This window comes from Hyla sarda, chromosome 8, assembly GCF_029499605.1.
Source record: "Hyla sarda isolate aHylSar1 chromosome 8, aHylSar1.hap1, whole genome shotgun sequence".
NCBI classification, from domain to species: Eukaryota; Metazoa; Chordata; class Amphibia; order Anura; family Hylidae; genus Hyla; species Hyla sarda.
Window position 1 is genome coordinate 46,247,667 of NC_079196.1, and position 13,528 is coordinate 46,261,194.

The 13,528-nt window shown below is 42.3% G+C and overlaps 1 protein-coding gene across 3 annotated transcripts in view; it reads right to left on the reverse strand.

Moving 5' to 3' along the window:
• Positions 1-13,528, reverse strand: part of SLC38A11 (solute carrier family 38 member 11) — a 224,105-nt gene that overhangs the window by 65,759 nt on the left and 144,818 nt on the right. For 2 of the 3 annotated variants that reach the window (XM_056534816.1, XM_056534815.1), the window contains exons 2-4: positions 10,690-10,777; positions 10,332-10,452; positions 2,278-2,352 (exon numbers count right to left, since the gene is read on the reverse strand). In XM_056534816.1, the coding sequence (XP_056390791.1) occupies positions 2,278-2,352; positions 10,332-10,452; positions 10,690-10,728 (235 nt within the window). In that variant the 5' untranslated portion in view covers positions 10,729-10,777. The remainder of the gene's footprint in view (positions 1-2,277; positions 2,353-10,331; positions 10,453-10,689; positions 10,778-13,528) is intronic. The other variant, XM_056534818.1, reaches the window with a different exon arrangement.

Sequence of the window (13,528 nt, forward strand, 5' to 3'; positions counted from 1 at the left end):
TTCTCGTGATCTTTCCATCATATGGAGAGAGACCCAAAATTCTCTCTTACAGGCTTCTTCACGCATGAAGAAATTCGCGGATAAGAAAAGAAGAGCTCCTCCCATTTTTTCCCCTGGAGACAAGGTATGGCTCTCCGCTAAATATGTCCGCTTCCGTGTCCCTAGCTATAAGTTGGGACCACGCTATCTTGGTCCTTTCAAAATTTTGTGCCAGATTAATCCTGTCTCTTACAAACTTCTTCTTCCTCCTTCTCTTCGTATTCCTAATGCCTTTCACGTTTCTCTTCTTAAACCACTTATCATTAACCGTTTCTCTCCCAAATCTGTTCCTCCCACTCCTGTTTCCGGCTCCTCGGACATCTTCTCCGTCAAAGAGATTTTGGCATCAAAAAAGGTCAGAGGGAAAACCTTTTTTTTAGTGGATTGGGAGGGTTGTGGTCCAGAAGAGAGGTCCTGGGAACCTGAGGACAATATCCTAGACAAAAGTCTGCTCCTCAGGTTCTCAGGCTCTAAGAAGAGGGGGAGACCCAAGGGGGGGGGGGTACTGTTACGCCGAGCGCTCCGGGTCCCCGCTCCTCCCCGGAGCGCTCGCTACACTCTCCTCACTGCAGCGCTCCGGTCAGATCCACTGACCCGGGGCGCTGCGATACCGCCTCCAGCCGGGATGCGATTCGCGATGCGGGTAGCGCCCGCTCGCGATGCGCACCCCGGCTCCCGTACCTGACTCGCTCTCCGTCAGTCCTGTCCCGGCGCGCGCGGCCCCGCTCCCTAGGGCGCGCGCGCGCCGGGTCTTTGCGATTTAAAGGGCCACTGCGCCGCTGATTGGCGCAGTGGTTCCAATTAGTGTTATCACCTGTGCACTTCCCTATATCACCTCACTTCCCCTGCACTCCCTCGCCGGATCTTGTTGCCATCGTGCCAGTGAAAGCGTTTCCTTGTGTGTTCCTAGCCTGTGTTCCAGACCTCCTGCCGTTGCCCCTGACTACGATCCTTGCTGCCTGCCCCGACCTTCTGCTACGTCCGACCTTGCTTCTGTCTACTCCCTTGTACCGCGCCTATCTTCAGCAGCCAGAGAGGTTGAGCCGTTGCTAGTGGATACGACCTGGTCACTATCGCCGCAGCAAGACCATCCCGCTTTGCGGCGGGCTCTGGTGAAAACCAGTAGTGACTTAGAACCGATCCACTAGCACGGTCCACGCCAATCCCTCTCTGGCACAGAGGATCCACTACCTGCCAGCCGGCATCGTGACAGCGGCTTGGGAATCACCATCCCCTAACCCCACCTGCAAGACCTACTGATCCCGCACATGAGGCGCCTTCCTTTCTTTCTCAGGACAAATAAAGTCAGAGAGCGTGGACAGCCCTGCCGGGTGCCATTTGTGATGTGGAATGATGGAGATATGGAATCATTAACTAGTAAAGAGGCGTATGGCTGTGTGTATAGAGAGAAAATCGCAGTTAGGAACGGGGTCAGGAAGCCGAATTTCTGGAGGACCGCTCTCATGAAGGACCACTGGACTCTATCGAAGGCCTTCTCGGCGTCCACACCAAGAAGAATCAACGGAGAGCGGGTCAGGTGGGCCCTGTGAATGGAGGCCAATAGCTTAAACTTATTGGCTCTACCTTCTCTTCCAGGTACAAAACCGGATTGTTCAGTGGCGATCAGATGAGGGAGAAACCTCTTGATCCTATTGGAAAGAAGTTTGGCCCAGATCTTCAAGTCCAGATTTAGTAATGAAATGGGCCTGTTCTTAAAAGGAAAATTGTCCGGCGTTTCATGCTGCCTTAACCATAGTTAGCATAAAATAGTTTTTGGGTGACCAGGACAGTCAATGTTGTGTCATTTGTTGGCTGTTCGCATGGCTTTAACTTGCTAAAAACTCTACATTGTCAGCATATACTGTAATACTATGCAATGCAAATAAAAAAAAGTAAAGGAACACACAATGATTCAGGGATTGCTTGTGGGGCAATGCCAGAATGAAAACCAATCCATGTAACAGGCTAGTTAAATGAGTGCTGCCCGTATGACCCCCCCTACTCCCCTAAATTATAGTTTGTTATATTAGGGGTGCCTGTCCCTGTTTCATGCCATTTCTGGTTCAATAGCATAAAACTCCTGATGGATTTTTTGTTATAGATAGGAAATATTTTATCAGCAACATTCACCTTAATTGGAATATATAACACTCCCAGACTAGACATGTAAGCATAAATTCCCTCCTGCTTTCAATAGTCATATGTAGTTATAGTTGCTGTGTGACATTTCTTACCTACCTGTAACGTATGCCACTCCAAGCAAAAGAAAAATTCCCAATGGCAATCCAGCCAGTTTCATAGAATAAGGCAACCCTAGTAATATAAAATGTACACAAATAAGAAAGCTTGCTTATACTGTATATATAGCATATGGCCATAATAAAGAAAACAATAAAACACAGTTTAGGCATTTTTGTATGCATTGTAAGGGTATTTGTCTATATATAGGTCTGAACAGGTAACCTTTCTCCTTGAGGAGAGCCCAAAACCCACTCAATCCCACAGCACTGGCCTCTCTGCAGCCGGCCAGCACCCTTCTTTGTATAGTAAAGGGGCAGTACCCTAAATTTGCCTTTTCAGAGAGATTCTGGTTTGGCTATTAAATTCCCAGTCGGCTGAGAAGTCCATCTCCAAATGTTACAAAACTGGTTGTGAATAGCATTTTCTTAAAGTCACACATATTGGCGCACATACAGGCACCATATTTATCACATGCACCATTTCATAAATTTTGCGCATGAACATATCTTCCACCGCACAAATCAAAGGGGTAAAAAACATTCACCTACACCACTCTTGGAAATTCCCACACAGTACACAGTTATGTCAGAATACAGGGATAATATAAGTGGTATCACAATACAGGGATCATACACACAGTTATGTCACAGTACAGGGATCATATACACAGTGATGTCACAGTACAGGGATAATACACACAGTGATGTCACAGTAGAGGGATAATATACAGTGATGTCACAGTACAGGGATAATACACACAGTTATGTCACAGTACAGGGATCATATACACAGTGATGTCACAGTACAGGGATCATATACACAGTGATGTCACAGTACAGGGATAATACACACAGTGATGTCACAGTAGAGGGATAATACACAGTGATGTCACAGTACAGGGATCATATACACAGTGATGTCACAGTACAGGGATAATACACACAGTGATGTCACAGTAGAGGGATAATACACAGTGATGTCACAGTACAGTGATCATATACACAGTGATGTCACAGTACAGGGATAATACACACAGTGATGTCACAGTAGAGGGATAATACACAGTGATGTCACAGTACAGGGATAATACACACAGTGATGTCACAGTACAGGGATAATATACACAGTGATGTCACAGTACAGGGATAATACACACAGTGATGTCACAGTACAGGGATAATACACAGTGATGTCACAGTACAGGGATAATATACACAGTGATGTCACAGTACAGGGATAATACACACAGTGATGTCACAGTACAGGGATAATATACACAGTGATGTCACAGTACAGGGATAATACACAGTGATGTCACAGTACAGGGATAATACACACAGTGATGTCACAGTACAGGGATAATACACACAGTGATGTCACAGTACAGGGATCATACACACAGTGATGTCACAGTACTGGGATAATACACACAGTTATGTCACAGTACAGGGATCATATACACAGTGATGTCACAGTACAGGGATAATACACACAGTGATGTCACAGTAGAGGGATAATACACACAGTTATGTCACAGTACCGGGATCATATACACAGTGAGGTCACAGTACAGGGATAATACACACAGTTATGTCCCAGTACAGGGATCATATACACAGTGATGTCACAGTACAGGGATAATACACACAGTGATGTCACAGTACAGGGATAATACACAGTGATGTCACAGTACAGGGATAATATACACAGTGATGTCACAGTACAGGGATAATACACACAGTGATGTCACAGTACAGGGATAATATACACAGTGATGTCACAGTACAGGGATAATACACAGTGATGTCACAGTACAGGGATAACACACACAGTGATGTCACAGTACAGGGATAATACACACAGTGATGTCACAGTACAGGGATCATACGCATAGTTATGTCACAGTACTGGGATAATACACACAGTTATGTCACAGTACAGGGATAATATACACAGTGATGTCACAGTACAGGGATAATACACACAGTGATGTCACAGTACAGGGATAATATACACAGTGATGTCACAGTACAGGGATAATACACACAGTAATGTTACAGTACAGGGATAATACACACAGTGATGTCACAGTACAGGGATAATATACACAGTGATGTCACAGTACAGGGATAATATACACAGTGATGTCACAATACAGAGATAATATACACAGTTATGTCACAGTACAGGGATAATACACAGTGATGTCAAATTACAGGGATAATACACAGTGATGTCACAGTAAAGGGATAATACACACAGTGATGTCACAGTACAGGGAGAATATACACAGTGATGTCACAGTACAGGGATAATACACAGTGATGTCACATTACAGGGATAATACACAGTGATGTCATATAACAGGGATAATACACAGTGATGTCACAGTACAGGGATAATACACAGTGATGTCACAGTACAGGGATAATACACAGTGATGTCACAGTACAGAAATAATACACAGTGATGTCACAGTACAGTGATAATACATAGTGATGTCACAGTATTGGGATAATACACAGGGATGTCACAGTACAGGGATAATATACACAGTTATGTCACAGTACAGGGATAATATACACAGTGATGTCACAGTACAGGGATAATACACACAGTGATGTCACAGTTCAGAGATAATACACACAGTGATGTCACAGTACAGGGATAATACACACAGTGATGTCACAGTACAGGGATAATATACACAGTGATGTCACAGTACAGGGATAATATACACAGTGATGTCACAGTACATGGATAATATACACAGTGATGTTACAATACAGAGATAATATACACAGTTATGTCACAGTACAGGGATAATACACAGTGATGTCACATTACAGGGATAATACACAGTGATGTCACAGTAAAGGATAATACACACAGTGATGTCACAGTACAGGGAGAATATACACAGTGATGTCACAGTACAGGGATAATACACAGTGATGTCACATTACAGGGATAATACACAGTGATGTCATATAACAGGGATAATACACAGTGATGTCACAGTACAGGGATAATACACAGTGATGTCACAGTACAGGGATAATACACAGTGATGTCACAGTACAGAAATAATACACAGTGATGTCACAGTACAGCGATAATACATAGTGATGTCACAGTATTGGGATAATACACAGTGATGTCACAGTACAGGGATAATATACACAGTTATGTCACAGTACAGGGATAATATACACAGTGATGTCACAGTACAGGGATAATACACACAGTGATGTCACAGTACAGAGATAATACACACAGTGATGTCACAGTACAGGGATAATACACACAGTGATGTCACAGTACAGGGATAATATACACAGTGATGTCACAGTATTGGGATATACACAGTGATGTCACAGTACAGGGATAATATACACAGTTATGTCACAGTACATGGATAATACACTCAGTGATGTCACAGTACAGGGATAATACACACAGTTATGTCACAGTACAGGGATAATACACACAGTGATGTCACAGCAGGGGCGGACACAGACAGCATAGGGCCCCTGTGCAAAGAACGTGCCTGCCCCCCCCCCCCCCCCCCCCATACATCAATTGTTCAGGTAGGAGATAAATGTGAGATATGAGATAGATAGATAGATATGAGATAGATATGAGATAGATAGATAGAAATGAGATAGATATGAGATAGATAGATAGATAGATATGAGATAGATAGACAGATAGATATGAGATGGATATGAGATAGATAGATAGATAGATATGAGATAGATATGAGATAGAGGATAGATAGATAGATAGATAGATAGATAGATAGATAGAAGATAGATACAGTAGATACAGTAGATAGATAGATAGATAGATGATAGATAGACATGAATATCTTTTTACCAACCAGGGTGCCTCCATATGTTGCAAAACTAAAAAACTACAACTCCTGGGCCTTTGGCTGTTGAGGGATGCTGGGAGTTGTAGTTTTGGAACAGCTGGAGGCACCCTGTGGGATGGATAGATCATTAGGTAGATAGTGTTTTCCAACCAGGGTGTCTCCAGCTGTTGCAAAACTACAACTCCCAGCATGCCTGGACTGTAGTTTTGCAACAGCTGGAGGCACCATGGTAGGAAAACACTGATCTATGCCCAGTCAATCTATCTATCTCAGTGTTTACCAACCAGTGTGCCTCTAGCTGTTGCAAAACTACAACTTCCAGCATGCCCGGACAGTCTTTAGCTGTCCGGAAGTTTTAGTTTTGCAACAGCTGGAGGCTTCCTGGTTGGGAAACACTGCCTTAATAGATTAATTATAAATAAACAGCAGTGTGTCCACATGTTGTGGCCCCAGTGGGGTCACTTTCCCTCCTCCGGGGTCCACAGGTCACCTACAGGTCACATTACAAGAAATTTTTTTTGAAGAATCGCGGCAAAAATGGCACAGTTTTACCGCGATTTCGAAAATCACGGTAAAACCGCGCCATTTTTGCCACAATTTTTTCCAAAAATTGTTCTTGTAATGTGACCTGTAGGTGACCTGTGGGCACCGGAGCAGGGAAAGTGATCCCACTGGGCTGCTACCCCCCAGCCCCAGGTTATACTGCTAGTGAGAAGAGAGGCAGGACAGGGGACATAACTTCCCCTTACAGCCGCTGTGCTCCTGGGAGGCCGGTCAGCTCTCGGCCTCCGTCCTCTTCCTGTGCTGGGGGCGGAGCCATGAATCAGGTACCTTCATCCCTGCGCTACTGTCTGTCTCCCTAATGATACCGGAGTAGGAGCAGCGCAGGGATTGTAAAAAAAAAAAAAAAATAGCGCTTGTCTGAGTGGGGATTGGGACAACTGTCCTGGATCCTCACCAGCTGCACCTCTCTCTCAAGAAGGCCCTTGGCCAGTGCCTGAGCGCCCATGTGTAGTGGCGGGCCCCTGTGCAGCTGAACATGTGATTTGTCCGCCCCTGTGTCACAGTATAGGGATAATACACAGTGATGTCACAGTACAGGGATAATACACAGTGATGTCACAGTACAGGGATAATACACACAGTGATGTCACAGTACAGGGATAATACATAGTGATGTCACAGTACAGGGATAATACACCAGTGATGTCACAGTACAGGGATAATACACACAGTGATGTCACAGTACAGGGATAATATACACAGTGATGTCACAGTACAGGGATAATACACACAGTGATGTCACAGTACAAGGATAATACACCAGTGATGTAACAGTACAGGAATAATACACAGTGATGTCACAGTACAGGGATAATACACACAGTGATGTCACAGTACAGGGATAATACATAGTGATGTCACAGTACAGGGATAATACACCAGTGATGTCACAGTACAGGGATAATACACACAGAGATGTCACAGAACAGGGATAATACATAGTGATGTCACAGTACAGGGATAATACACACAGTGATGTCACAGTACAGGGATAATATACACAGTGATGTCACAGTACAGGGATAATATACACAGAGATGTCACAGTACAGGTATAATATACAGAGTGATGTCACAGTACAGGAATAATACACACAGTGATGTCACAGTACAGGGATAATACACACAGTGATGTCACAGTACAGGGATAATACACACAGTGATGTCACAGTACAAGGATAATACACCAGTGATGTAACAGTACAGAAATAATACACAGTGATGTCACAGTACAGGGATAATATACAAAATGATGTCACAGTACAGGGATAATATACACAGTGATGTCACAGTGCAGGGATAATACACACAGTGATGTCACAGTACAGGAATAATAGACAAGTGATGTCACAGTACAGGGATAATACACACAGTGATTTCATAGTGCAGGAATAATACACACAGTGATGTCACAGTACAGGGATAATATACAGTGATGTCACAGAACAGGGATAATATACCAGTGATCTCACAGTACAGGGATAATACACAGTTATGTCACAGTCTAAAACAAAAAAGCAGACAGCGCTCCATAGTGTGATACCATTATCTAACGGGATAAAAGGTAGAAGTGGTGCTTACCACAAAAAGTTACACTCCGCCAAGTGTTACCATGGATAAAAACAATAGTGTTAGGTGCCTGCAGCCGCTCCGCGTCCAATTCGATATAAATGTAAAAGAAACCTCCAACCTCACGACGGGATTCAAAGGCGCTGGACACACAATTGTAGGGATCTCAGATTTATTCACACATGATACAACGCGTTTCACAGTAAGACTGCCTGATGAAGCAGGTTGGAGGTTCCTTTTGCAGTTATGTCACAGTACAGGGATAAAACGCAGTGATGTCACAGTACAGGGATAATGCACACAGTGATGTCACAGTACAGGGATAATGCACACAGTGATGTCACAGTACAGGGATAATACACAGTGATGTCACAGTACAGGGATACTAAACAAAGTGAAGTCACAGTACAGGGATAATGCTCACAGTGATGTCACAGTACAGGGATAATACACAGTGATGTCACAGTACAGGGATAATATACACAGTGATGTCACAGTACAGGAATAATAGACCAGTGATGTCACAGTACAGGAATAATACACACAGCGATGTCACAGTACAGGAATAATAGACCAGTGATGTTACAGTACAGGGATAATAGACCAGTATGTCACAATACAGGGATAATAGACCAGTGATGTCACAGTACAGGGATAATACACAGTGATGTCACAGTACAGGGATAATATACACAGTGATGTCACAGTACAGGAATAATAGACCAGTGATGTCACAGTACAGGAATAATACACACAGCGATGTCACAGTACAGGAATAATAGACCAGTGATGTCACAGTACAGGGATAATAGACCAGTATGTCACAATACAGGGATAATAGACCAGTGATGTCACAGTACAGGGATAATAGACCAGTATGTCACAATACAAGGATAATAGACCAGTGATGTCACAGTACAGGGATAATACACAGTGATGTCACAGTACAGGAATAATAGACCAGTGATGTCACAGTACAGGGATAATAGACCAGTATGTCACAATACAGGGATAATAGACCAGTGATGTCACAGTACAGGGATAATAGACCAGTATGTCACAATACAGGGATAATAGATCAGTGATGTCACAGTACAGGGATAATACACAGTGATGTCACAGTACAGGAATAATAGACCAGTGATGTCACAGTACAGGGATAATAGACCAGTATGCCACAATACAGGGATAATAGACCAGTGATGTCACAGTACAGGGATAATAGACCAGTGATGTCACAGTACAGGGATAATATACACAGTGATGTCACAGTACAGGAATAATAGACCAGTGATGTCACAGTACAGGGATAATACACACAGCGATGTCACAGTACAGGGATAATACACACAGTGATTTCACAGTACAGGGATAATATACACAGTGATGTCACAGTACAGGAATAATAGACCAGTGATGTCACAGAACAGGGATAATACACACAGTGATGTCACAGTACAGGAATAATAGACCAGTGATGTCACAGTACAGGGATAATACACACAGTGATGTCACTGTACAGGGATAATACAAACAGTATAGGGATAATACACACAGTGATGTTACAGTACAGGGATAATACACACAGTGATATCACAGTACAGGAATAATACACACAGTGATGTCACAGTACAGGGATAATACACACAGTGATGTCACAGTACAGGGATAATACACACAGTGATGTCACAGTACAGGGATAATACACATAGTGATGTCACAGTACAGGGATAATACACACAGTGATGCCACAGTACAGGAATAATACACAGTGATGTCACAGTACAGGGATAATACACACAGTACAGGGATAATACAGATAGTGATGTCACAGTACAGGGATAATACACACAGTGATGTCACAATACAGGGATAATACACACTGTGATGTCACAGTACATGGATAATACACACAGTGATGTCACAGTACAGGAATAATACACAGTGATGTCACAGTACAGGGATAATAAACACATGTTATAGAGGTACATATTATTATATAGTATAGAGTAAATGCATCAAATTGCTGTAGATGTACTTACCTATCATTCCTGTACCTAGGATGGCATTGATCAAGTTAAACCCAGCCCAGAAGACATTACTAGAAAACTTTCTATCCTTCTGATCCTCCTCAATCAGTAACTGGCCATCGTCTACGTCAACCTAAAAGCAAAAGATATATACACATAATTACAAAATTATAAAAAAAATATCTCATAGGTAAAGTAATAATAAACACTACATCAATGTAAAACAGTGTTTCCCAACCAGGGTGCCTCCAGCTGATGCAAAACTACAACTACCATCATGTCCGGACAGCCAAAGGCAACAGCTGGAGGCACCCTGGTTGGGAAACACTGGTGTAATGTGATACTATCATCTTCATCATCTAACACGTACCTGTTGCGGCCAACTGTTATGTGTCTGCGTGTTTTTCATGTTGTGTCTTCGTGTTCTGCGTGCGCAATTCTTCTCTCTTTTCAGCACCCTGAGTCACCATGGGAAAAACAAAAGCTCACAGTTGCACAGACAAGAGTGGACTGAACCATCCTATATATTGTGCCTTAAAGGCAAGAACTAAAAGGATGTCGTCCAATAAGAAGGGTGAATGACGGTCATAAATCCAGCAGGAAAATATTACCCAGCTGAGATTATTGATAACATGTAACCTAATAAACAGACACAGGAACTTAAAGACATTAGGGGCAACCTAATGTCATCATACATGCCTTGCCACTGTCAGCAATGAGGTTCTATTAACAGAACATAAAATTGAGCAAGAACATACAGTTGTAGCAGTGCTGAGTATAACAATGCATCAGAGCTGAGTTTGTCACTGGGTACGATCACATACAGTGGGGCAAAAAAGTATTTAGTCAACCACCAATTGTGCAAGTTCTCCATACATAATGAGAAAAAAAATCTATAAAATCACATTGTCTGATTTTTAAAGAATGTATTTGCAAATTATGGTGGAAAATAAGTATCAATAACAAAAGTTCATCTCAGTACTTTGTTATATACCCTTTGTTGGCAATGACAGAGGTCAAATGTTTTCTGTAAGTCTTCACAAGGTTTTCACACACTGTTGCTGGTATTTTGGCCCATTCCTCCATGCAGATCTCCTCTAGAGCAGTGATGTTTTGTGGCTGTCGCTGGGCAACATGGACTTTCACTTCTTCGTTGCCCGGGCGGTGTGTTTGGGATCATAGTCATGCTGAAAGACCCAGCCACGTTTCATCTTCAATGCCCTTGCTGATGGAAGGAGGTTTTCACTCAAAATCTCACGATACATGGCCCCATTCATTCTTTTCTTTACACGGATCAGTCGTCCAGGTCCCTTAGCAGAAAAACAGCCCCAAAGCATGATATTTCCACCCCCATGCCTCACAGTAGGTATGGTGTTCTTTAGATGCAACTCAGCATTCGTTCTCCTCTAAACACGACAAGTTGAGTTTTTACCAAAAAGTTCTACTTTGGTTTCATTTGACCATATGAAATTCTCCCAATCCTCTTCTGGATCATCCAAACGCTCTTTAGCAAACTTCAGACAGGCCCAGACATGTACTGGCTTAAGCAGGGGGACACGTCTGGCCCTGCATGATTTGAGTCCCTGGTTGCGTAGTGGGATACTGATGGTAGCCTTTGTTACTTTGGTCCCAGCTCTCTGCAGGTCATTCACTAGTTCCCCCAGATCAAGGGAGATTGTCAGTGGTCTTGTATGTCTTTCAATTTTCTAATAATTGCTCCCACAGTTGGTTTCTTCACACCAAGCTGCTTGCCTATTGCAGATTCAGCCTTCCCACCCTGGTGCAGGTCTACAATTTTGTTTCTGGTGTCCTTTGACAGCTCTTTGGTCTTGGCCATAGTGGAGTTTGGAGTGTGACTGTTTGAGGTTGTGGACAGGTGTCTTTTATACTGATAACAAGTTAAAACAGGAGCCATTAATACAGGTAACGAGTGGAGAACAGAGGAGACTCTTAAAGAAGAAGTTACAGGTCTGTGAGAGCCAGAAATCTTGCTTGCTTGTAGGTGACCAAATACTTATTTTCTACCATAATTTGCAAATAAATTCTTTAAAAATCAGACAATGTGATTTTATGGATTTTTTTTTTCTCATTGTCTCTTTGAGTTATACCTATGATGAAAATTGCAGGCCTCTCTTATCTTTTTAAGTGGGAGAACTAGCCAATTGGTGGCTGACTAAATACTTTTTTGCCCCACTGTAGGGCTGTTACAAAATGATCGGGATTGTCCAGAACTGAATCAGTCAGCACTAGGATTTTGTGGACATTATCGGCCCCCATAGATGGCAATGTATTCTGTGAGGTTTTCCGTCAAAAAAGTACATTCTTTCGGCAAATGAATTTCAGCGGCAGATAACTCCACAGCTCCGAAATTCCGTAGTGTGCACGGTGCAGAAGGATTCTATTGACAGCAATGGGACTCTGCTACATCAGAGTTTTCGAGTGGAGTTTTTAAAGCAGAATTCAGCTTGGAAATTCTAATGCGTGAACCCAGCCTAACCATAATTTACAAATATGTCATTGTAGTATAGTAGAAAAAAAGTGAGTTTGAATATACCCCCATTCCAAGTTATAAAGCACACACAATTTAATTGGTTATTAGTTATGCTGCATAAATGCATATCCATATAAAACAATTATTTGGGAGGGTACAAACTGCAAAACATAGAAGGAGGAAAATATGCAGTACTGTAATTATCTAAGCTATAAATTACTACTATAGCAATGCAAGTTTAGAGTATTGTATACTTTTACATATATACTCATAGGTGTAAAGGTACAAATTCTGGCTACAATGAGCATCGAGTAAACAATGCAAACATGGTAAAACCAGTTTAACCCCTTAAGGACTCAGCCCACTTTGGCCTTAAGGACTCAGACAATTACATTTTTACGTTTTCATTTTTTCCTCCTCGCCTTCTAAAACTCTTTTATAACTCTTTTATATGTTCATCGACAGACTAGTATGAGGGCTTGTTTTTTGCGCGACCAGTTGTCCTTTGTAATGACATAACTCATTATATCATAAAATGTATGGCGCAACCAAAAAACACTATTTTTTGGGGAAATTAAAAAGAAAAAACGCAATTTTGCTAATTTTGGAAGGTTTAGTTTTCACGCCGTACAATTTAAAAGGGACGTGTGTTCTTTATTCTGAGGGTCAATACAATTAAAATGATACCCATTATTACATACTTTTATATTATTGTTGT